General features: G+C 40.1%; 1 protein-coding gene across 1 annotated transcript in view; it reads left to right on the forward strand.

Moving 5' to 3' along the window:
• Window positions 1–26,687, forward strand: part of EPHA6 (EPH receptor A6) — a 721,750-nt gene that overhangs the window by 479,016 nt on the left and 216,047 nt on the right. Inside the window, exon 7 of the mRNA XM_046658947.1 lies at window positions 22,730–22,838. Within this exon, the coding sequence (XP_046514903.1) occupies window positions 22,730–22,838 (109 nt within the window). The remainder of the gene's footprint in view (window positions 1–22,729; window positions 22,839–26,687) is intronic.

Raw genomic sequence — 26,687 nt, forward strand, 5'->3', positions numbered from 1 at the left:
TATTAATGGTGAAGCATGAAGCAGAAGGAGGACCAGCTGACCCTGGTGGAGTAATAAAAAGTTAACTAATCAAGCAGGAGGCAGATTTCATATTTATGAGTCTACCCAGAGGAGGACGAAGTCCAGTATATAAGACTTTAATTTGAAATAATCTCCAATCAATAGCACACTTTCATTGTTGGCAGCCATTGCTATCTAAATGCAAACATCAGTAGGAAAGAAGAGTTTTTTAGCAGTTAGGTTGTTGAATATAAATTGGCCTACCTTAAGAGGTAATGAAGGGCCCTCATAATGAGAATTTGTGCTGAATCTAGCTGGATACTTACTCAGCATGCATGAAGGAAATCCCTGCTTCCTTTAGGAGGTTGTGACAGAAGTTTCATGTAACTTCCATCATTGAGATTCCATGACACCAGGTAATATGTATTGAGTCCTAATGGCCCTGCTAGCACCACTCTGTTCTTCCTGACTCATAAGACACTTACAACCTTTGAAGTGGGTACTATTATCTTGCCCATTGTATGGATCAGAAAACTGAAGCACAAAGAAGTTTAGCAACTCACTAGGGTCCCGCAGCTGGTAAGTGTTGAAATGGGCTGTTACAGCATCAGGCCGTTTCATCCTAGTGCTCAGAACCCAGACTCAATTCCCTTTCTACCTATTCAATATTTTTGCTTTCCTTGTTCAGCTCAGTCATTGCTTCTAATTTTCTACATGATTATTTTTTCTTCTTACCTCCAGTTCTTCACTGTCCCTTAAATAGTTATCTTCCTCCTTAGCATAATGCATGTTTGAATATAAACACAGATTTTCAGGAGACTATAATTAGTTATAAATGACTGTGCATCAAGTTCAGAGAGCTAAGCCTGTTTTAATACAGATTTCTGGATTAATACGCACACAATAGACCAAGTATAAGACTCTAAAGGGGCAAAATAATGCAGTTAGTCTGACTGCCTTGAGTGGACAAGGACCTCATGAAGAGTAACTATTTGCATAGAAAATGGAAGTTTCCTTTAAAGAAGACTGCATTGACAGAAAGATATTTTGCTTCAGTTTTGCCTGGATCAAATAAAGATTTTAAACAATGGGAACCAGGCTTATGTCCCGTAAGACAGATTGAAGGTCTGAATATGAAAAATATTAAAGATCATAACTTTGCTAAATGGACTGGAAAGAAAATTGTTAACTATTAACAGGTACTTAGAAGTTGTAAAATGTGCATATCCACGTGCAGTGTTAAAATTTGACTCATATCTAAAAGGAAACTAACAAACAGCAGTGGATTTCTTTCTTTTTTTAATTTTTTTTATTTTTATGTTTTTATTGAGTTCATAATAGTTTACATCAATGTGAGATTTCAGTTGTAACATTGTTTCTTGACTGTCAAAACATAAGTGCTCTAGGGCTGGCCCCGTGGCCGAGTGGTTAAGTTCTCACACTCCGCTGCAGGCGGCCCAGTGTTTCATTGGTTCAAATCCTGGGCGCGGACATGGCACTGCTCATCAAACCAAGCTGAGGCAGCGTCCCACATGCCACAACTAGAAGGACCCACAACAAAGAATATACAACTATGTACCGGGGGGCTTTGGGGAGAAAAAGGAAAAAAAAAAATCTTTAAAAAAAAAAGTAAGTTCTCCCCTTCACCCCCTGTGCCCACCCTCCACCCCCCTTCCCCTGGTGACCACTGAACTGTTTTCTTTGTCCATGTATTTGTTTATATTAGCAGTGGATTTATTTCTTAAAGCAGAATATTAGTTTAAATCAATAACTTATAGCAACATATACAAAAATATGATTTCTTTGGGATAGAAGCCATCATCCACTGACTGGAAGATCAGGAACCATTTCTCACTCATTTATACCTCCGATGTTGCTCTGCATATACCTGACAGAAGGCATTCTATGAAAATCAAATGAATTGATCTTATCCAGTAAACACTCAATGGGTGTACATCTGTTGTTTCAAACAGATTACATGTATTTTATTATCCTACCCATATATTTTCAGTATCTTACTTTTGCTGGTTTATTTTCGTCAGATATGTTAATAACAGACAGCATGCTGGATGCTGGCCACAGGGTAAAAGTCTCAGATATGGAGGATGAGTAAGTTCTGGAGACATAATGTACAGCACGGTGACTGTAGTTAATACCGTATTGTATATTGGAAATTAGCTTGGAGAGTAGATCTTAAATTTTTCACCACACACACACACACACACATACACACACACACACACACACGGTAACTACAATGGATATGTTAATTAGGTTGATTGTGGTAATCATTTCACAAAGTATACTTATATCAAAACACCACGTTGTGCACTATAAATATATAGAATTTTTGTCAATTACACCTCAATACAGCTGGATAAAAAAGAAATAAAGATAAATAATATATGTTCTCTGTCTTCAGGAAGCTCACCACTGAACTCGCTAGAGACTCTTCCAGCAGATTTCCTTGTTTATGTCATTCCCAAACTCTAATTTTAATTTGACTTGATTTGAGATGAGATGGATTTTTTTCCCCATCAGCCATCATATAAATTGCCTGAATTTTTCTGTCAAGCTATTTGACTTTACAACTTTGAATTCTTCTAGAGAGCAAAAATGTTCCTCAGACATTTCAAATTACTCTAAATTTAGTGAAAAATATATTCCCTGTGTAATGCTTGGAGATTTAGAGCCACTCTTCAGATGACACAAATCAGCCTTATTGCCTTATGTTTTGAAGTGGCTTTTTTTAATGTCACCTTTCAGTTGTTAGGAGGCGTCAGGGACAGTGGCGATGGGATGATGAGTTAGCGGATAATCAGAACTGCCTTTGTCATTCTTAGTTGTGGTTGCTCGCTCAGCCCCGTCTGCGCAGGGGCCTGTACTCCGCCCAAGACGGAGTGTAGAGCTGGAAGGGTGTTGTGACGCCCTAGGGGCCTTCCAACTAACCGTGGAGTGTGCATAGTGGGGACACACAAGCGGGCTTCTTACAGGAGCAAGGTGGCAGCCCCCAGTGCTGGGCCGGAGCTGCTGTTGGGAAGTCGTGGGCTGCCAGGATGAACGGCACAGGGCCTGGGCGCCTTTTATGGGTTTATTTCCTATTTCCTGACTGAATTCTATCCTCATGGTTGTCCATCATTTTCAGCTGGAAAAGTTTGAGAGTTGAATGAAACAGTTGTCCAAATGTCCAAGTCAGGTGAAAAGTAGTTTATATAAAATATATAAATACTAAATATTATCTGTCTGTGTCAAAATGTAAAGACATGGTTTGAATTTTTTTATTTGCACAGAACCAGTAGGCAATCAAAATAACTAAAAATTATCTGAGGTGATGTCTTTTAAATTTGTGTTAACCCAGTGCAAGGTGTGTGTTTCTGCTGTATCTCAGTGTGAAGTCACAGTACTGAGGGGACAGACATCTATAAAGTGAACCAGCCAACTCCACCTGGGCCTGTGGGGAGAGTTAAGAAGCAGCTTAAGTATTTTCGTTACACTTTACCTTTTCAAGGGAAACAGTGGATCAGTGAATTTATACTGAGTAACAAGAATTCTTGGCAAAATAGCAGGAGCCCTTTAAAGGATTTAGCTGTGTGTGCACAAACTGAGCATGACCTGGGTGAGCACATTCCTGTCCTGTAGAAATGGGCAGAGTAGCGGAGTCTGGCAGCCTCCTACTGCCAGAGAGAAAACAGCTGATTCACAGCAAACTGAATTTCATATTCTCTTATGCTTTTGGAAAACTGAGCATCCTTTAAAAAATGCTTTACACTAAAGTTATTTTCAAATTAAATAACTATCTTATATTTGCTGGATACAAAACCAAAGAGCAGACTAAACAATTTTTTCAACAGTTTCAGCATTTCTGTCAACAATAAACTGCCCCTTACTTACTGACGTTAGTGTACATATGTGTGCATATATACATACATGCATTCTGCATTTATACACACTTCCTAGTCTCATTCTGAGATGAAGGAATGAAATTGGCAATGTTTTCAATATTGTTGCATATACCATTATCCCTTGAAGTCAAAATTTATTTCTAAATTTGATATAAAGTTTGTTCTTAAATGTGACATAATGAGAGAGAAAGCGAAGGGTACTTGAAAGGAAGCAAGCAGAAGAATATTTAATTGTCTCATTTATTCATTCACTAGATCCAAAAATATTAATGGACAGAGGTAGGCATGGGGGTACGAAGGTGAAAAGAGTAAACTCGATCCGTGCTTCACAGAAGCCAGTGAGAGATTCTGAAAAGCAGGCAGGAGCACAGCACAGGGCCATGTGTGGGGCTCTGGGAGCACAAGGAAAACCCCGAAAAAACTTATATCAAGGAGAGCTTCCAGAAAGAAGTGGTACCTGAGAGGAGACTTTAGCGTTCAGTAAAACCTGGCCATGAAGATGGGGGTGGAGCTCGAGGAGGGTAGGGTGATAGGGCTGCGGAGTTTCTGTTCTCTCCTGTGCGCAGGTGTAGAGATGAAAGAACATGGAACTTTCTAGTAACTGAAGGAATTTCAGTGTGGCTAGAACCATGGCTCACAACATGTGGGCCCTGCACCAGCAGCACCAGCAACACCTGGGAACACCTTAGAAATGCGCATTTTCAGACCCACCCTAGACCTACTGAATCAGAAATTCTGCTTCAACAAGCTGTCCACTGGGTCTGATGCCCACTCCAGCGACAGACCCAGCAGCTTCATCAGAGAACGGGGGGTAAGGAATGATGGGGGCCACGATCTTGGTACAGGACATACCAGGCGAGGGGCTGGCTCGTAGGCGGGGGCGTGCAGTGCTGTCCCTTATCTTGCCCCTGAGGCTAAAACCTCCCAGAGCCTTTTTATTTTTCTTGCAGTCTTCTGTAGTTTTGAAGACAGGCAAGCCAGTCAGAGTGAGCTTCCCATAACTGACTTCTCTGGAACCGTTGCTAAGACATCTCATTATTTCCTCACCTTCATTTTTCTCACACTAAAAATAAAACGTTCCAAATATCTTTTTCATTGTCACACCTATAGCTGTCATAACTTCTGAATTCCCAAGACACTATTTTAGCCTTAAGAATTCCCCTACCAAGGTGCTGGAACCTGGGGAATTATCAGTTTAAATTCTGACACTGCTTGCTCTCTGCCCGCTGGTAAGCCTGCATATTTCTTCTTGACAGCTCTTATTCGGTCTCTGGACTTTCAGAACACAGTGAGTTACGACTGCTCACCAGGGTGTCCTGACGAAGCTGGCACAGAGCCATCCCACACCAGACCTCCACGAAAACTGGTTGGTGCGGAAGTCCTGGAAATTAAGTTATCTGGGAAACTTCATGAATCTAGATACGTTAGAGTAAAGGTGGTACAGCCGCAAAGCAGAGTTAGATGCCAAGAGGTCGCCGACTCATCTCGGGCGAGGCTATTCGGTTGTGTTCCAAATGGTACAGGCAAAATGATACGTTCAATTAAGGCCCGTAGGACTTGGTATGTTGGCCTAGGAGGGTTCTCCACTCTAGACATTAATTCCTCCCCAATTAAATAAAGAGAATGGGCTAAATTATCTTCCCTTGCTCTAAAAATGGGAAACTTGCTAGTGAGGTGATTAAGGACTCGGGCCAGACCAAGCTCTGCCACTGCCTAGGTCTTAGGAGGTGAGGAAGGCAATTTAGCCCATTTAAGCTTTCATTTCCTGGTTGGAAAACTGAAATGCGTTCATCTGTTTGTCCACCGATTCATTCCACAGAGGCTTGTGAGAGTGCGCTCTGTACTCTGTGCCGAGCGCCGTTGCACAGCCCCGGACACAGCAGACAGACGAGACCTTGTGTCCTAGAGCTGACGTTCCCCAGAACAGAGAAGGTAGACAAGCAGTAAGTAAGATGTTTGGGATGCCAGGTGCCGCGGGGCGTGGGTGCTGCCCGGATCGCGCCTTCAGGAGCAGCGCTTTTCCCTCAGCTCCCGGGGGTGCTGCCTGCTGAGGCTCCTCACGGAATTCCTCCCCAGACGTTGCCTCCGTCCAAAAGAAGCTGCGCCCCCGGAGTCGTTCCGTCTCCCGGGGCGAGCAGGATCCACACTGGTCAGTGAGCGGTACAAAGCTTCCCCCCACTGCTGGTGTTCAGGGCGGGTCTGAAGGGCCAGCTCTGCTGCAGAACTCCCTGAGGTGGCTAGGTGTCTGTAGGCCACGCAGGGCGCCTGCTCCGTTTCCCCCTCTGCCGCACGCGTCCATGCTGAGGTGGCTCCTCAGGAAGCCTGCCGCATGGGAGCTCCACTGCAGAACCTGTGCCCAGGAAACCCTATCTGAGTCAGATGAGAGGTGCTCTGGAGAAGAGTAAACCCGAGGAGGAGGGGAGGGAGTGCCTGCCTCCTGCCATGATCATTAAATGTTAGCTATGGCTGTAATCCTAATTACTACCCCGAGCTAGCTGCTGGCTAAAGCTGCCTGGAGGAGGGCCCTCACCTTGGCCTGAAGAAAGGGAAGCACATAATCAGGAAGGACAAGGAAATTTTTCATGCTGGCAACTGATTCAGGCAATTCACTTTGGCAGGTATTTCACAGATAAATAGCTAAAGAGAACTAGTGCAGAAGAATTTTGCTTAAAAGCTCAAGCTTTGGACTGAACCCTGGCTTCGGATCTTGGCTCTATCACTTCTAGATACAGAGTTGGAGCAGGTCACTTAATCTCTCTGTGCCTCGGTTTCTACATCTGGAAAATGAGGCTATGAATAGCAGCCACTTTCCACTGTTCTCCTGAGTAGCAGTGATTCCGTGTGAAGTACTTAGAAGGTCAGCTAGTCCTCCTGCGCCGAGAGCTCAATAAGAGGTGATTACTAATATTGATATTGTTGGTATTAATTTTCAACCCTGAGAGTCCATTCTAACAACCTCAAATTTGTATTTAAAAAACAAAACCATATTCTGTATTATCTTCTTACATACAGACACCCCACTATAGCAATCAAGTCATTCTCTGGTTCTTCCATTTGACGTTTATTTTTCATGCCCGTTAGCTGAGCCTTGAGATTAGTTGGCTGGTCTTGGTGTTAGTTTTTATTTAATTTTTATAGGTGACGTGTAAAGATAAGTGTGATTCCCCAGGATGTGTTGCCCTCCCAGGGCTTGAGCACTAGGGAAGCAGACTGAGGTGAGGAAGCTCCTCCGCACTGGAACTTCGGAGACAGCAGGTCTTAGCCAGCGCAGCGGGCAAGTCAGGGCCTGGGTCAGTCCCGTTCCAACAACATCACCTTGTGGCCCCAGAACCGCTGCCCCCCCTCCAGAGGCCATGGTAATCAAATTATTTACAGGTGGGACCACTTTTCTTTTAACTACTTAAATCATAAAAGGTCTCAGTGCCAAGAGACTATAGAGCATAGTGGTTAGAAGCTCAGACTCTGGAACTGGACTTTGTTGTTAGTGCCGAGTAGATTCTGACTCCTGGCACCTCTGTGGACAGTGGAGTGGAGCCCTGCCCGGTCTTTCTGCACCATCCTCTCACCCTCTGGCACTGAATCAGACATGCTCTGCTCCTGTTCACAGGGTTTTCATGGCTGATTTTTTCGGAAGTGGGTGGCCAGGTCCTTCTTCCTAATCTGTCTGAGTCTGGAAGCTCCACTGAAACCCGTCTACCATGGGTGACCCTGCTGGTATTTGAAATCCTGGTGACATAGCTTTCAGCATCACAGCCACATGCAGCCATTGCAGCCACCAGAGTATGACAACCGACAAATGGGTTATGTGGTTCCCTGATTGGGAAATGAACCCAGGTCACGGCAGTGAGAGTGCCAGACCTTAACCACTAGACCACCAGGGCTGGCTGGAACTAGACAGTCTGTACTTCAATTCAGGTTCTGCCACTTCTCTCTGCATGACTATGGGCAAGTTGATTAACTGCTCTGTGCCTCAGTTTCTCCATCTGTAAAGTGGAGCTGATAATACTACTGTCTCCTATGGCTGTTGTGAAGATTGCACGTGAGGATTCAGAATTGCGGAGGGCATGTGTCAGCTCTCTGAAAGCGTGTATTGTGGTAATACTCACTGCTCTTCTTCTGACGGAGACTCCTTCGATGGGGCCAATGTGATTTTTTGATGAGCCTGTGCTGTGAGTCAGCTGCCACTCATCTCCATAAAGAAGAAGAAAAAAAAAAAAAAAGGAAGAAAAAGAATGTAATTCTGGCAGGAAACCTCCCTTAGGGTACCCTTTATGGACTCCTCTTCAAATTTCAAGTAGAAATGATCAGACTTATGTACCCATAGGCACCCACCCCATTATACATTTTTTAAAAATTAAATAAATGGGTATCTGACTGATTTCCTTGGACAGGAGTAAGCAACCCAAAGAAGATCAAACTTAGCTGTACATTGAGAACTGTGTTTTGTCTCAGAATAGGTGTTCGTTATGCTGTTGCTTCTGTAAGTAAGAAATACAGAATATCTTGTTTGAGGAAGGATTTTACTTTTTCAAATTATGGAATAGATACAGGTTTGAGAAAATCTGAGCTTTCTAAAACCACATTTTTATCTTGCATCATGACTGGGAAGAGGGCTGCTCCGTTCTTTTCCAAATTAATCCAAGCTGCTGGCAGACAGAGTGAGCGGGGACATCCCACGGAGACTTGGGCGTCTAATTGCCTTTAGCAACATCTCCTTTCTTCTGTCATGTCCTGCGTAACAGCTCGAAATGCCTTTTGAATTCCTCTGAATCGTCGACAGCTAATTCCCGCCCATTGGAGACCCACTTCTCAGTGTTTGTATTTATCCATCCTAGGAGCTGCACCTTTTTATAACTACCTAGCTGTCTTTTTGTCATTTTCTCTCTCTCATCCTGCTTAAAGGTCTGCTGGGATGAAAGATTTCAACCTATGTTAAGCAAAAACTTGCAGTCCAGGCACCCAAGTAACACCCATGGGGATTTTTTTTTTAAGTTATATACCTTCACAATTGCTATTTGTTTGAATTTCGCAATATTTTTAAGGACTGTAAAAGTATATCATTCATGATCAGACTCTACCCTACCCTTGAGATCATTAATAGAAGCAGATATGAGAAATGTAATGAGTTTTAAAAACAAAAAATCTTCTGCATCTGAAACTGTCTATATCACCATTTTCCATTACTGGGAAAAGAAGGAACTTAACACGTGAGTTAGTCAAGCAATAAGTATGTAGAATTTAGAAATTCTTCTCGTGTGTTTTAAAAGTGACCTCTATACTCTTTTTTGCTAGTCATCCAGAACTATTTAATCAAGAATTTTGTTTAACAGAAAATGCCCAAACATATATATAACTAATCTAAGTGATTAGTGTCATTATAGAGATGAGAGAAAATTACAAGGATAGTTATATTTCATGTTCTAGGAAGAAAGCTGAATGCTTCAAGCAGTCAGTAGCATGACTTTTCCCACATATATGCTAACATCTAAATTACCCTTAATTTTTATAGGAATGCTTTCTCAGAAAACTTGATTAACTAAACAGAGGAATGTTGATTTTTTACTTGCATTTCTCTTCTCCCTAAAAACATTTGAGGCAGTTGAAAAAGTATATATGAAATGTTTAATAAATTAGATCTAGAAGTAGAAAATTAGATCCATAAAAACAAGAGGGAGCAAAGTCTCCTTTTGATCATTGTTCGTAGAGATGCACCACGTGTGCGCCATGTCTGCCCCGGAGACTTCTGGCAGCAGCCGGACACCAGGGAAGTGGTCACCCTCTCGTGACGGGAAGCACAAGCACTGTAGGAGAGAGATACAGAGGGCAGTGAGGTTAACGGCCTCAAGCGGAGTTTGTCCAACAAATGCAGAAGTTTGTTTGTTTGGTACAGTGTTTTCTGACCGCAGCCTTTGATACAAGCAGACCCAGGGTAAAATGTCACTGATTGAAGGTGATGTTTCCATGGTGGGAGGGAGAGAAGGGGGAAAGGAGAGTTACTTAATACATTCCATGCATACGGACTCCCAAAGAGAAAGTGGTCTCAGGAAGCAAAGGAAAAGAATCGCCCTCCAAATTTCTTTTCTAAATATTTCATCTTTTGTCCTTTGTCCTTTGAGGAACTGAAAATTAGAATAGCCCAAGACCCTTGTATTGCAGGTATCAAATATACCACGAGCTAGGTTAAGCACAAAGAGAGAGAAGAATCTCCCAGACGGGACCACAGAGGAAACATGGGGAGTAAACCTAGCCTTCAGAAGGACTGAACCAAAAAATCAGAAAGCTCTGGAATTGAAAGGCAGCCAGCCTTTTGCTTGGTGCACATCTCTGTTTCTGCAAAGAGTCCTACCTGCATCTGTGTTCATTTAGAAGAGGCTATCTATCTGCCCCATGGCTTGCAAATTCACATTTCCCCTTCATTTCTACCATGCATCAAAATCGCCAAACTACGCTGAATCCTAATTGCAAATTCCTGGAAGAGAGAATGTGGCTGGCCCAGTTAGAGCCAGATCTCCATCCCTCATCCGTTTCCTGAGACTGGGAGCTAGAGACAGAGAGAGGCCCCTCCCTAGGGATGGAGGCAGTTCTCAGAGACAGTGCTGAAGAGATACCCCAAAGATGCTTCCTGAGAATTTTAAGGTTAGTCTTTAATGAGGGATTAGAATGTGAATTCTCTATTTTTGTATCAGGGGATGGTGCAAATGCTTTAAAAATGAGGAGAAAAGATACAGGAATCTTTCTGCTATTGAAGCTGAGGCGCCCAACCAACATTTTTGCCCATGCGAAATAAAACCTCCCACATTTGCGCTGAACTGGGCTTCAGGCAAAGGAAAGATTGTCCTTAGGAAGCAGGTTTGAATTTGCTCCTACAAGTAAGCCTCTTCTAGGTGGAAAGCCCAGAGTTTCACACCACAGGAGACTGAAAAAAAGATGGTTCTGGCCTGGAAAATTTTTAGAGCAGGTGTTCCAAGTCATCAAACAGAAACCCGAGGAGCAGTGCTCCCAGAGAAGAAGGTCTATATTCAGCTGCCTGGTTCTGCCACCTGCTCTCCAGGAGGAGCTGTGGAAAAAGTGTGCTTGTGCAAGATGGAATGGGCGATCTTGTTGGTAGGGTTTTGATCAACTGCCTTTTTGTCTGCCCTTTGTCTGATTTTTTAGTTTTGATAAAGTTGACGACCAGCAGTTCTTTCCGGCAGTAGGATGGCATAATTACTCGTGTCCAGAAATCACTTACAGTCGTTGAGAGTTAAGCCCATATCACCGCCGTGTGGGAAGAAGCTTCTCTTTGTAGCAGCCACAGAGAAACGTACCCAGCTTGTCTATAGTCAGGATCGTGGTGTGAAGACATCAGTTCAAAAGACGAATAAATGAGTACAGTACTGATTTATATTGCATGAAATAGTGAATGGGTGTGTCAGGAGACTTCCCCCTTAGTTCACCTTGAGTAGTGTTTGCTCCCACGTTTTCGGAATCGTAATACTGAGCCTCAGTTTTTAGTTAACTTGATTCCCTAGGTTATGAAGTCAAAATTTAGTGAAAGATCAATGGGCGAAGCAAACAATCTTATTTTCTTGAAAACAATAGTAGTAAATAGTAGAGTAATCTTGTCTAAAGCCATCTTGTTTCCGATACAAAATATTTAACTTGGAGACCTCACACGTGGTTTAAGGGAAAGCATAACATAAATATCTGAGGGGACCCTGAGAAAGTTGATCCAGCCATAGTTTTGTAGGACTGTAAGGTTGGCCCTTTTGAAAATAGAGTAGGCTCTCTCTGAATCTTTCCAGAACCCATTGTAGTGATTGGTTAGAGGCTGAGGTAAACAGTTTGGTGTGACTCAGAACAGACTTCAAACAGTTTCAAACAGTGATCCAAAAACTTCCCCTACAACTTACTCACCTCCAGAGTATGATTAATTAAGTTTTGGCATAAAGAGTAGCAGGTCCCTGTCAGATGCCTAATGTCTAAATTACTGTGCTTGGGTCCAGGAAGCTAAGAGAAATTGCACCCCCACCCAACATCGGTGGATTCCACGCTTCCGTAAATACTTGTACTGAAGCCATGTGAGGGACACCTGTGCCATCGAGTCTGCTCTGTTATTAACTGAGAAAATTAAGTAACAGTCTTCCACGGGAATTTGTTTAGCTCTAGATTTGGTGGTAATGAGTTTATAATTAGATGGATTTAAATTGGGCAGATTCTTCTACTATCTGATTTTAATAGGTTGTCTTGCTAAACTAGCCAAAAATGTCTGTCCATGTTTTTATTTTTGGTTTGTTTGTTTGTTTGCTTTTACATCCATGCAGTTTTTATTAAATCAATATGAGAGCCATTAAATATAGGATAGACAGGCCTGATTTCCCCCTAACATATCAGTCTATTAAAGAAAAACAAATGGAGGGGCTAGCCCAGTGGCGTGGTGGTTGGGTTGGAGCACTCTACTTTGGCGGCCCAGGGTTCGCAGGTTCGGATCCTGGCGCTGACCTACATACTTCTCATTGAGCAGTGCTGTGGCAGCGTCCCACATGCAGATGGCAGAGGATTGGTAGGGATGTTGGCTCAGGGCGAATCTTCCTCAAGTAAAAAGAGGAGGATTGGCAACAGATGTTGGCCCAGGGCAAATCTTCCTCACCCCCCCCCACCAAAAAGAAGAAAGAAAAAAGAATCTCTACTCACAATTTTATAAAAGTAACCCCCCACCCCTTTTCACCTTATTCTTCCAATCTTATCCATCCAATTGTGGGGGCAGACAGACTCAGAAGGCTGTGTTCAATATCATTTTTTTTTAAATACGAAATGGTAATAGAAAACATCCTGCTCAGGCAACATAATAAACAATGAGAAGTTATGCATTTAGAAATATAAAAACCCGCTTGCTCTCCCCTCCCCTCATATTAGGATATGCATATGGATAAACATAGTCAAATTCTTTCCTCTTTGGTTCATTATATGAAATAGGACTCTCAATATCAAGTGACAAAAACCCAGCTGGGTAATGAAAAGCTTTATTGCCTTTATTGAAAAGTCAAGGAGTGGTGTGGCATTCAGGCCAATCCAGGCTCTCCAGCCGTGTCCTCGATGCTGCCTCAGTCTCAGTTCTGCTTTCTTCTCTGTTGGGTTTATCTTCAGGCAGTTTCTTCCCACATATTTGAAAGAGTTTATATCTTCAGTAAAAATTGTAATTCAGTGCAAAATCACATTTCCATCTCCTCTACTCATAAACCTGAGTGTGAATGGTAACTCGAGAAAAGCACAAGCATCCTGACTGATGTCATCTTAATTTGTCGTAATCCATCCCTCACCTCTCTCCAGCTTCCTGTTCTGCCTCTTGACCTGTGTCTCTGACATCTCAAAGTACATAGAAACGACTGAAGATGTTGAGCTGTTTTATGTGTGCATATTTGTCATGTTGCTTCTTCAAACTAGAATGTCCCAATATCCAATGGTCACCTCGGTGACCTGTGAACTCCCAACCATTCCAGACTTAGCTTCAGGAATCACCTCCTTTATAAACGTCCTCCACTTCTGCCTTCAGAGGTTATCACTCTCCTCCTCTTCCCTCCTGACCCTTGAACATACCTCCACTTTAGCAACAATTTACTTTATTACAATTAAGGTTCACTACTTACTGCCCTCACTAAAGAGAATCTACTGGAGGACAGGAAACCAAGCGGGAGTTTGCTTTGTCTCCCCAATCCCTATATCACAGTGTATAGCACATTCTAAATGGTTAATGTCTTTGTTGTTTTTGAATGAATACATGAGTCCTCCCTTATCCACCATTTCACTTTCCATGGTTTCAGTTACCCACAGTTAACCGAAGTCCGAAAATATTAAATGTAAAATTCCAAAAATAAACAATTCATGAGTTTCAAGTTCTGCTCCGTTCTGAGTAGCATTATGAAATCTCACACCATCCTGCTCCATCCTGCTTGGGACATGACTCATCCCTTGTCCAGCGGATCCACGCCACCCACCCATTAGTCACTTAGTAGCCTCTTGGTTATCAGATCGGCTCTCGCGGTATTGCAGTGCTTGTGTTCAAGTCATCCTTGTACTTCATAATGGCCCAAAGCGCAAGAATGGTGATGCTGGCAATTCAGATACGCCAAAGAGAAGCTGTAAAGTGCTTCCTTTAAGTGAAAAGGTATAAGTTCTCGACTTAATGGGGAAAGAAAAAAAGTCTTATGCTGAGGTTGCTAAGATCTATGATAAGAACAAATCTTCTATCCATGAAATTTTGAAGAAGGAAAAAGAAATTTGTGCTAGTTTTGCTGTTGCAACTCAAATATATATGTACAGGAAAAAACATAGTATATATAGGATTCGATACTATCCGTGATTTTGGGCATCCACCAGGGGTCTAGATGAGGGGACTACTGTAATGAATCAAAGAATGAGAATTTCCTCAAGAAACTTTCCACAACTTTTTCTGAATAATCAATGTGTGTTTTTTTATCAGAATTATTTTCTTCAATTTTTTTTCTCTGAAAAATAGATTCTAAATGCATCTTTGAGTTTATAAGCCTATGAAATTTGTGATCTCCAATGGCTATATATTATAAAGCTGTTTACCTCAAACCACACTAATTGTTATATTAAGAAGCTATAACCTCAAGTGCATATACATACTTCCCAATATGCAAATACTCACTATTAATATTATGGTACGTGTTGAATAGTATTTGAAATAGAACACTATTGGTTCCAGATGAGTGATCTAGGGAATTTGTGAAATTTGTAAGGAAATTCTATTCTACACTAGATCCAGAAAGAAAAAAAAGAGGATGAAATATGTATGTATGAAAACATAAGTATTTCAATTGCAAAAAATATTATCAAAGACCTTTCTCAACTGCCAGTAACAATATGAAATATAGACAATTACAAATTAAATCTTTGACATTTAGAATGTAAACAGTAGTTCCAGGTGTTTAAATGCTCACTCTCTTTTCTTTGTTCTTTGGTATTTGTCACATGAAGCCTTCGTGCAGCAAGGCATCCTGACTGTTATTAACACACCCAAGAATCTCTTAAAGGAAAAAAGAAGATGGTGTTTTATCCTGCCGCACTACCTGTGTCTGCTCTGCCTCTCCATCAAGTTGTACCAAACTCACATTTTCCAATTATTCCTGTGTCATGTGGCATTTTTATCTGACAAGTAAATTAAGGTTATCAAGAAGAGTGAATCTTGAAATCTTCTGTGTCCCAATGTAGCCACAGTTTGATGTACTGTGTTGCTCTCTTTCCGGAGAAGTGGCAGAGCAGTGGAGGAGAGGCAGCTGTGAAATCACTTTCTGAAAAAGCGCAATTCCAGCTAAGGGTCTCCACTTCAGAAGAAGTGACCCATGGGGCTTGTTTCCATCCACTGAGAACTCAGTGATTTGCCTAAGTGAGCGGAACACAGTCTCTTGACTTTCTCTCATTTGTTTTTTTCCAATCTTAAGAGGTATTTTTCCTGTTCATAGATGGCATGAAATATTGAATGAATGTGAAAGAAACACGTTAACGCAATACCATGCCAGCATTTCTACCTGTGGGTGTCTGCTCCATTCAAAGCCTCAGCAGAGACATTTGAACAAAGAAGTTTAACTCACACTATTTTCTATTCATTTGTCTCTGAACATATTAAATACCCAAATACAAATGTGTAAGGGATCATTTATGTAACTAGAACGTTTTGAAGCATTATCATTGCCGTACTCATACATGAGAACTCTTCTTTAGCCGGGGCGTTTAATGCTTATATCTAGAATGTGTTCTCTCTCTCTTCGTGAAAATATACAGTTATTCATCTCCATACTGTAGAATGCACTGTGCTAATGCCATGTGATAGAGAAAGTTGAAAGCTATTACTTATGCCCTCAGGAAGCTTATAGCATAGTTGAAATGTGCCAAAAAACTGAAATCCTCGAAAATGAATCAGTTTTGATAGTTGAAGTATTCAGAGGTTTTGCCTTATAAGTATTATTTTTATAATTTTTAAATATTTTGAAGAGAAATATTTTCTAATTATGCATCTACAAACTCCTGTCCTTTTAAGTAAAATGTCTTGGACATATTGCAGCATTTTTCATTTACATTGGACGATCATGTCAGTGTTGAGTTATAACATGGTGGGTCCTTCGGTGCTCCTTGAATTTCACAGGGCTGTTTGATCCTACATTCCTGGCTCCTAGTAGCGTGCATTTTGGAATTTTACGTGAGATTCTTAGTTTTCCCAGTTCTTCTGTCAGTGTGTGCTTGCAGTCAACTCTCTCTGTTTAGAGATCTCACCCCTAGCCTTAACTTGCTTAATTTACTTCTGCTGTACATATTGTTTTGTGAACGTGGAAATCAAAAAACAGGTCTGAGGTAAGAATGCAAGGCCTCGAAGCTGTTCTATGGAGTAAACTGTGCTTTCTTCAGGACGGGAACCTCTGTCAGATGTCTCCTTGACGCTCTGTTCTCCTCCTTTAGCCGTTGCTCCACTGCATTCCACATAATTGAAGTTGCCATCTCGCCAAATTCAAATACATATGATAAGATGATTATCTGAACTAAGAAAATAGCTGTTGGGAAAGAAGAAAATGGGGAGGAATCTAAGAAATACTTAAAATGTGGGAATGACAGGTTGATGAGCACCTGGAAAGCAAAGGAGAGCGTGGTGTGAGGGCTGATTCAGAGGGTTGGGCTGGGTCTCTGGGGGTGCTGTACCCACTGGGAGGGGCTGATTTTACCCTGTAGGCCATGGGGGAGACTCTGAGTATGTTTACTTATTATTTTGAAGAGTAGTTATCTGGTTACATGATGTGGGATGGATCAGGAAGAGACACTGTGGAAAGGCAACCTAATAGAAAACTATAAAATTAGCTAATCGTGGGAGGCTGAAGCCAGAAATGAGGCTGTGCCAGTGGTAATAAAGACAAAATAATCTAAGACATGATAAAGGTTTGACTCTGGACCTGTGTTATGGGGAAAGATAAATGTGACCTCATGTGCTAAGTCCAGGTGGCCAAGAGAACAACGTCATCTACAAACTTGCGAGACTGTGTCCATCTGGGAAAGCATTTCCTCAGCTGTCATTCACGTCTCAGCTCTCGCCTGCACATGACCCTGCAGTGCTGAGACTCTACAGCGCCTGGTCTCTGTTGTACACTGCTAGGTCGTTGTAGAAGTGCCTCATTTCATAAGGTTAGACCAACCCTGCCTGCAAGATAGGACCTGAGAGGGAAATTTTTATTTCCTGAAAAAAAAAAAAAACCCAAGGATTTCCTGTATTGGTTGTCAATAAACCTTCAGATTAATTTACTGGGTACTATCAATCCATTACAGTGTTGAGATTTCTGCTGTGCTTAAAAAAAGATCATTTTGGTGAAATGATGAGATAATATCATTTGAGATTTCATGAAGAATTGGGAGTTATAAATAAAACTTGGATATGAAACAAGTATATACCACCATTTATTTCACTGAGCAGCATTTTGAGAAATATTTTATCCCCCCCAAAAAAATCATGTAACTGCTGTCTTCAATAACTTTAAAAAGATGATCATAACAGAGAAGAGTTAACTTTAAAAAGCTATTCCACAGTAAATACCATAGAATACAAATAACAGATTTTACTTTGAAATGTAAATATAAACTAGAATAATCTTGATTACAGAGAGACAAAATCATATGCCTCTATAGAAGAAAATTCTTTGGTTAAAAATAGCCAAATTGCTTTTCTCTCATACTTTCCTAAAAACATGAAATCTATTTTTTTTTGCAATCTAGTTTTTAAAAGTATTTGGATTCCAAGTAAAGAACTTCAGTTTTTTCTCTTTAAATAAAAACAGCTAAAGCAAACCTCACTTAATAATGTCCCCTGGACTTATGCCAAGCATTGGCTAGGTGCTAAATCCTTCCTTGGTAACAATTTTGCAACTCTTTTTGGATAATTGCCTCCTCTTAAGGAAGTACGCTTCTTGCCAAACCACAGAATGAAAATTTATCATTTTAATATATATATCTTTTTCTGAGACTATAACTTCATTCCATTAAGCAAAAGAACATTTCCAATCAGGTGGTCACAAGTAAACTTCGTTTCTTACCATGGATTTCATTGTTTCTTTTTAAGGACAGGTTTGCTCTCCATGGTGTCACTTAGGTGAGTAAATCATATACATGTATACATTTTCTCCTACAGAACTAATTAGAAATAAGCTTCTTCACAGGATTGAAAAAGTGAATAGATGGTACTCTAGACAAGCTTTCATAACAGAGGAATTTGTAGCTGTATTTTTATGGAATCCGTTTGGTAGATGATTTTATGGTTTATTTGTTTGTCTAAGTGTCTGTTTCAGTTAATCAAGTCTTTGAGGCCTCTAACCAAGGAACAGCTCCTCCTCCTTCCAACACACCATGTTTCCAAACTCCCACTCAGCTGACTCTGCCAGGAATTGTTTCTTCTCTTCCAGATGCCCAACAGTCTCCCTTTTCTAACAGTTCCTCCACTTGTAATTATTTGCTCCATGTCCATCTTCCTCACTATTCTGTACATACAGGAGGGCAGGAGCTGTTTTTGCTGTTCACCACTGTATCCCCGGTGTCTGTCACTTGCCTGCCATGTAATATATGTTCAATAAATGCTTTTTTGAATGAACCAGTAAGTTCTTAACTGCAGCTTCAAACTTCTAAGCTTAATTTACTGAACTTGGTTAAATGTAGAAGTCTGCTCTTTCCTGGAGCCCCCGCCTTTCAGGAAGCGTTCTCTCCAAGAATACAGAATAATTGGATTCTTCTGATAAAACAGTGTTGGGCAAACTGATTTCACACATATAGTACAGTGACCTTCAGGGTAAATCTTCTTCACTTATCTAGTGAAGGTGAGGATGTAGACTACTTCTGGGTTATTCTGACCTTTTCTCACCAGAATCATCCAAAGCACACAGTCGTTCAATCCATTCAGTCAAACAGGTATTTATTGGTCTACTACTGCATTAGTTTCCTAAGGCTGCTATAACAAATTATCATACACTAGGTGCTTAAAACAACAGAAATTTGTTCTCTCACGGTTATGGAGGCCAGAAGCACACCATCCCCTAAGGCTCTGGGAAAATCCTTCCTCGCCCCTTCCAGATTCTGGTGGCTCCAGGCCAGGCATCCCCTGGCTTGTGGCTGCATCACTCCAGCCTCTGCCTCTGTCTTCCCATGGCCTTCTCCTCTTTGTCTTCTCTTCTGTCTCTTATAAGGATGCTTGTCATTGGGTTTGGGCCCACCTGGTTAATCGAGGATGAGTGAGATCCTTAACTTAATTATATCTGCAAATTCTTTTTTTGTTTGGGAGTGAGGGGAGGAGGTAGACGGGATGTCATCATTTAACTCACTGTAAATACTGTAGTGAATAAAGTCCCTGCCCTCATGGAATTTGCAGTCTAATCAAAAGACAGATTGCGAAAAAAGTAACTTCAGTAAAACATGCTGGAAATTTGCAAGTAGTGGTAGTACAAGCCTCTATGGAAACATATGTCTGTGGACCTAACCAAATCTAGAAAACCAGAAAAAAGCTTCCCAAATGATGTGATGTTTACATAGGAGGATTGAATAGGACTTGACCATGAGAGAGAGTTTGGTGCATTGAAGGAACTGAAGAAACTCAGCGTGGTTAGAGACTGGTAAGAGATGGATCTGGAGATTCAGCGTGGTTAGAGACTGGTAAGAGATGGATCTGGAGACAGATGCTGGAGCCATTTCTAGAGCCTCTTGTTGACAAAATTACTGGCTTTGGGCTTTACCCTGAGATCAAGTCAGAGCTCTGTGATCGACTGGCACTAATATGATAAGAAGGCAGGAGTTACTCTGTCCAGACCAAGGCCTGGGGCATAGGTCTTAAGTGTTCCTCTTTTTTCCACATGGCAAATCTTGTTCTTCCCAATATTTCATTGTAGCCTTTATGGATAACACAATATCAAAGTAAAATTGCTCTGAAATATTGTAATAAGGATATGTAATTCATCATTCTCATTTTTACAGACATGAAACCAAAGTAGTCAAGCAAGGCTGTGATTGTTCTAGGCTGCACAGAAGAGCTGGGTCTAGCCAGTTCTGTTAGTGACAGTGGTGGTGTGAAATACTAGCAGTAGTGTGGGTCTGGAGCCTGACAAGTCGGGGCTGGATTGCCAGTTCTACTGTGTACACGATGTGTGGGCTTAAGGCAAGTAGTGCAACCACCTAAACTAGGAACAATAACAGTACTAACCTATTAAGGCTATTGTGCAGATAAACTTGGTGATGAATTTGCAGCACTGAGCATACTGCTGGAGGATAGTTTCCTATTAAATAAATAGTGACTGGTGATGATGAGGAGGAGGTTCATAATGTTTCATAATCATCCCAGCCCATCACTCACAGCATTTCACTCCCAGTACAATATAGCATCACATTATACACTCTTATTTTCAAATGACTTATATATTGATATTTATTATTCTCCACAGAGGACTATTTAGGATTCCTAGTACACAGGTTTAAGAAACAATTACACAGGAATATGCATTTTTCAAAGTGTCACAATTTAATATTCTGCTATCCAATTAAGATTTTAATTCAAGCAAAATTCATAAATATGTAATCACAGTGTGAAAAAGAAATATTAGTTAAACTGGCAGTTTACTAAGCAATTATTTAAGTCCAACAACACAGTTTTCTATAACAAGGTTTCTGATTTTCAGAAAGCACCCAACTACCTAATCTCCCCCATCTGAACTTTGAATACATGATCTTGATAAGTTGCTTGCAACCTGGCAACTGGGAAAATATATGCTCTGGTTTTAAAATTATATTATATATTTTCCAAATACAGCAGTTGCTAAGTAAACAGTGTTTTCTTTTTAAATGCCATCTTCTTTATCTTCAAAAAGCTAATGTTTTCTACAACATCCATTCCTTACAATTTGTTATTGAGTAATTTTCAATGAGAAAATGTGACATTTTAGAGCACACATTAATTCCCATGATATCAGTGCTATTTTGAAGATTAGGAAATTTGGTGAGGACCTAATAAAAAATCTTTGGTACATTATTCATTGGATAAGATGCTACTATTTAACTCATCTCTGCACATATTATGAGCTAAAACTCAATGTTGAAATAGATTGCCTGAAATATCTTGATTAAATCATAGTGACTGAAATCTAACTCCAAAGTTTAATAAATTTCTTACTGAAAACTGAACATCATAACTATTTGTTTCTATCTACATTTAGTTTTCTTAAAAAGCCTCTTTAGTGCTGTGGCTGGTTTCTTTCTGACTCAACAACAGCATTTTGGCTTCAGATATTCTCAGTAGATATGTCGTTTTTATGAGGAAGTTATTATTCTGGATATAAATTTGCACATAGTATACTGCATACTTGATTCCCAGAAAAAGATCTACTTCTGTGGAAGCCTTAAAATTCTCAAGTTTAATAGATTATTAAGGTAGAGAAGTAAGTGATTTGCTTTTCAGTGTATTCTTTCTTTGATTCAGTTTGCTGCTTACAACTGATTAGATTAATAGATATTATTTTTATAGTGATCAAAATAACACTCAAGCTTTACTGAACTTAAGGGATATAAAGGGACTGATTGATTTAATATTTTAGAATATTGGTAATTATTTACTCTGAGTTATAGCATAGGAAGGAGAAATGAAACAAAAATCTAGAAGCCTGAATTCTCGTGATAGTCCTGTGTGAGCTTGGGCAAGTTGTTTAACTTCTCTGGGCTTCAGTTTTCTTACCTCTATTATTAAGCAATTGCTTATATCCCACCCAATAAAAATTATATCTGATTAAAACTTCAATGTTACTGCAATAAAAAATAATGTTTAAAAAATGAAAAAAATCTTTTAGCCATTTAAGAAAAGAAAAAAATAATTAAAGAATATTTAAAAAGAACTATTCAACCGAGGAAACCTGCCATATTCTTCTATATTGTAAAGTTGGCCCACGTTGTTCTGTGCCTTTGTGGTAGGCAGCCTCTAATACCCAGATGACGCCCACCCCCGGTATTGATGCCCTTGCATAATGCCCTCCTCTTGAGTGGGCTGGACTTAGTTATTCACTTCTAATAAATAGAATATGGCAAAAGTGAAAAAAAAAACCTCATTAATATAGAGAATAAGTGCTAATGAATTAATTGAACTAATATATTTTTAAAGATTCCTAAAAGGTTGGTAAAACATGCAACTAATGTGGTTTTAAAAAATGATTTTGTCAATGAGAGAAGTAACATGTTATTACCATATGTTATCTAGTCTTTTCTTCAAAAAAGGAAGGTTTTAGCTATCATTTTTTAATTACTGTCAGTCAGACATCTAAGCACCTACTATGTACACACTTGTGCTGTGGAGATGGGAATTTATAACTTTCGTGTGTTAATTAAGCTCTGTGAAATATAAAGAAGGTCATTCTTAAAAGAAATTATACAATAGTCTTTCCACTTTGTGGAAATAGACACCAAAGCAGCATGTGAACCTAGTCTGAGGGCCTAAGTGTTCAAGGAAGTAAATTAGCAATTATGTAAACAAAATTCCTCCTTTAGTCCTTCTGCTGATTTAATTTTGCAACACGTACTTATTCTTAAAATGTGGGTTACTAAGAATCCATCTACTTTATTAGTATTTTTTGTAAAAAACAGGAAAGGGTTATGCTATGGGTTATGACTTCAACTCCTTATTTTGGGTTTGCGTCCTACGTGCCGAATAAAGGGCACGTACAGTGTGTTCTTCTGGTGTCCTTTACCATATTTTCAGTCAGGTGCTGCGTTGTAAGATAATGTCGTGGTGAGACGTCCCCCAGGGAGTTTTCACGTTGTGTCTGTTTCAGCTTCTGACCTGGCGGCCGAGCAGGGGCAGATTCTCGTGATAGCCACGGCCGCGGTCGGCGGATTCACGCTGCTCGTCATTCTCACTTTGTTCTTCTTGATCACTGGGAGGTAACTGAAGCATCCCGGCTTGCTGCCGAGACTTGTGAATAGCTGTTCTTTTATGCACTCTGTGTTCAAACGCGTTCACGTGTCACAAGGCACACCTGCGAGAAGCACCGGGCGGCTTCCGCTCTGACAGTGAGCTTCAGGCGGCACCAGAAACTCCAGGCCGCCTCTCTGGGCCGCGGAGCGTGGCTGCTCTGCGGCAACCAAACACTCCATGAAACACTCGGAAAGCTGCGAATGATAAATTCCTACTGAATAAGTGCCTGCCGCGCTGTCCCTTTACTACCATCATGTTACACCATGAAAGGGATTTTTCCTGGAAAAAAAATAATTCAAGAGAGACTGAGCAATTTATGTAAAAGTTCTTTATAAACTTAGTGTTACAGAAATGTGTTATTTTTATTCACTAAAATATTGAAGGCATCTGCATTAGAATTATATTAATTGGTTTTACAAATCCAGTATTTCTCTACATTAGAGTAATGTGGATGAAAATTTAGAGTAGCAATAAATTTAATGTAGCAAAACACCTCGACTTGGATCCCGACTGGCTAGTCAAAGTGCTTCACCCTCCAAACCTTAGACTGCAGTTTTTACACGGGTTTGGTATGACAATGCATTGAAATAATGTATGGATTTTTAAATATATCGGATTGTTACCATGAGCCAGGTACTCACAATAAAGAAAGGTGTGAATGAAGATAATATGCATGAAATTATTTCCAAGAGTATTTCTTATTTAAAGCTTAATGTTTGACCCAGGCTTTGGTGGGAAATCATGAATATCTTCAAATCATATTTTCATTCCTCCAAGAGGAAAAAATATTCCTTCTAGGTTATTAATAGGGGCACAAAAGAATACATCGAGAGTTTTCTTGATAATCTGAAACACACACATTCTGTAAAATACCAGTGTGGTGATTTAAACTGTAGTAAAAGTGCCAGCCAAATAGTGCACACCTGAGCTCGCTTCCTGAGGTGCTCCGCCTCTGCTGGGAATGCTGACAGTCAACAAGGAGCAGGAGCAAACAGCCACCGTCAGAGGCAGGGGTTCAGTGAACTATGGACATCCTTTGTTTGATTTATTTTAAAACTCTACTTCCATACTAATATTTTATTAAAACTCATTATAGAATTACAGAGGATATGCATTATGAAAAATTATCTACAATTCTGACAGCAGATCAAATGTATAGATCAATAAATGGACAACTCATTGGAAGACACGTATCAAGTGTGGGTCCCTGACAAAATGTAACAGCTCCCTATGAAGTGTGTATCGTATTTAATTGGAGCAAACCCACTTTTACAGAACTTATCGAGGATCAAAGAAACACGTGAATATCCTAGTATGGTGAAGTTGAAATGGTGGCTTCTTCATGAAACTACTTGTAGAAGGGCACACGTTTACTTAAAATTTCCATGCATGTAAGCAGGTATAGTATTGCCGTGTAATTAATGGAGTGTCTCAGAGTCTCCTGTCTGGGGAGGCTGATTAGCTAATAGAAGAACACTAGCTACAATAATAAGGAAAAAAAAGATATGAAAGAATGCAGGAAATAATGATAAATTCATCCTAATAAAAAGTGCGAGTTGGGGCAGACGACAGCGCCACCATCAGATGTGGTCGCCCAGCACTCTCCTCTCTCCCTGTATGCCTCGAGCTAGCCTTGGACAGCTCTTTGCCATCCTCACAGCTTTGGTACAACCATCTTTTATAGCAGACAGCAAAATTCTGGAGACTCTAACCCAACTAACCATTAGGCTGAAAACAAAATATTCAATGCCATAGCCTACAGATACCAAACACAGCCTACAAAGTCCTTAATCACTAGCAGGGACAACTGGTTAATGAAAAAAGAACAAAAAATCTCATATGTGCTGGAGGTGTAAGCTTGTTTGCTAAAAAAAAAAAAAAAGGTTAAAGTTCTTAACCTATTAGGACTGTCTTGCAAGAAGAAGGATTGGAAGACGATTATGTCTAGGAAAGGGAGAAAAAGAAAATCTCAGTGGAGGGTTAAAGATGCAAGCCTGGAAAGAGGAAGGAAAGAAGGGAATAAAGTCACATTGACAATTTGGTTAAGTTAAAGTCAAAATGCCATACTTCATGGGCTGCTACATGTTTAGCAATGCTTATTAGAAAAGTGTTGAGCAGAAGAATAATCTCCACTATATTTTCATTGCCGTTTCTAATCTAAGTGCTGCCCATGCATTGTGCGTTTGGGGCTCCGACGTCTGGATAATACTCTGTTTATCATGGAGCTGCACAAGTTAAAGACAATCAGTTTGGAGCCCAGAAGATTATTCAGTTATTCAAATGTGATGGGTTCCTATAGGCTGATCTTAACTCCAAAGACGCAAATGGTATCATGTGAAGTAGACCTTGATAATTAGATAGGATGGCTAATTTGATTCAGAAACGTTCTTATTTTCTTATGAAAGTTCCTTTGAAGAAGTTTGGGGTACTTTCTTAAGTATGATTTTATTTAAGTAGCGGTATCATATTTATCCCCAATTTTAAAAAATGCCTGTAATTTCATAATAGAAATTGACTTAAATGATATTTTGTTTTAGTGATTCTTCTCTACAGAGCAAAATTGAGCAACACAGAGCACATACAAATGGGAAAAGCATTTCATTAAAAGAGAAAATATTGCCTCAGCACATAAATATGGCAAACTTAAAAGAAGGAATTACAGTCGTTGTAGGCTAAATAAGTTTGGCCAAATAAACTTGAGAGATGGGCTCAAATGTTATCCTTACTTGGAATTCCTGAAGCAGATTTTGAATATCACTTAAAAAGAGAATTTAATGATGAAGAAAAATTTGTACTAAATTATTTTCAGCTTTCAATTTCCATGTTTGCCAATTTATATAACAGCAGAAACTGCTTTAACATCCTACGCACTAGAGAAAACAATTTCAATTACATAAGATAACAAAACTTTCATTCTGAAATATTTCTTAAGCTTTTTGGTAGGGAAGCATTCTTGGAAATTATTCTATGAAAACTCTAAGAGATTTCTGAATGAATACTCAATTTGCCATAGGTTTTGAGGCCAAATTCACATTGGAAGATTGAACTGAGTACCACAGATGTACTCTATTTAACTATTTGGAATTAGCAGTTTGATGGACTTTCAAATCGTATGGATGTTGATGGATTTATTCATGTTGAAGAAGTCGTGGGAGATAAGCACCTGCCTCTGTTCTTTAGAGCACCATTATCCCGGGAACAGAATATGCCACTACCGCATTTCTGATATTAAAAAAATCATGCTGCTTAGCACTGCAACTGAAAGACAGTTGTCTAAATTTCTGAGATTCTGACTCAAAAATATTTTTTCTTTTTGGCTTTTAATGCATTTCTCCAATTCTAGCTATTAGAAGCCATATAAGGAACCAGCCATGATGGTTATTGCAAATTATAAAATATTTTCTAAGATTCCTATCATTTGGATCAAATAACCCACTTGAGAGTATTTCATCTGGGGCTAATTTGGTTGTACAAAAAACCTTGTATGGGGCTGGCCCCGTGGCCGAGTGGTTAAGTTCACACGCTCCGCTGCAGGCGGCCCAGTGTTCCATTGGTTCAAATCCTGGGCACGAACATGGCACTGCTCATCAAACCACGCTGAGGCAGCATCCCACATGCCACAACTAGAAGGACCCACAACGAAGAATATACAACTATGTACCGGGGGGCTTTGGGGAGAAAAAGGAAAAAAAAAAAAACCTTGTATGGAGTATTTTCACATGTTATAAAGGTGTTCTTAAAAGTGGTCTTCATGATAAAAACTTTGCCCATGGGTCTATGTATTTTAATTGATTTTGGTTCTTATCTAGCATAAT

The sequence above is a fragment of the Equus quagga genome, chromosome 4, assembly GCF_021613505.1.
Source record: "Equus quagga isolate Etosha38 chromosome 4, UCLA_HA_Equagga_1.0, whole genome shotgun sequence".
Taxonomy (NCBI): domain Eukaryota; kingdom Metazoa; phylum Chordata; class Mammalia; order Perissodactyla; family Equidae; genus Equus; species Equus quagga.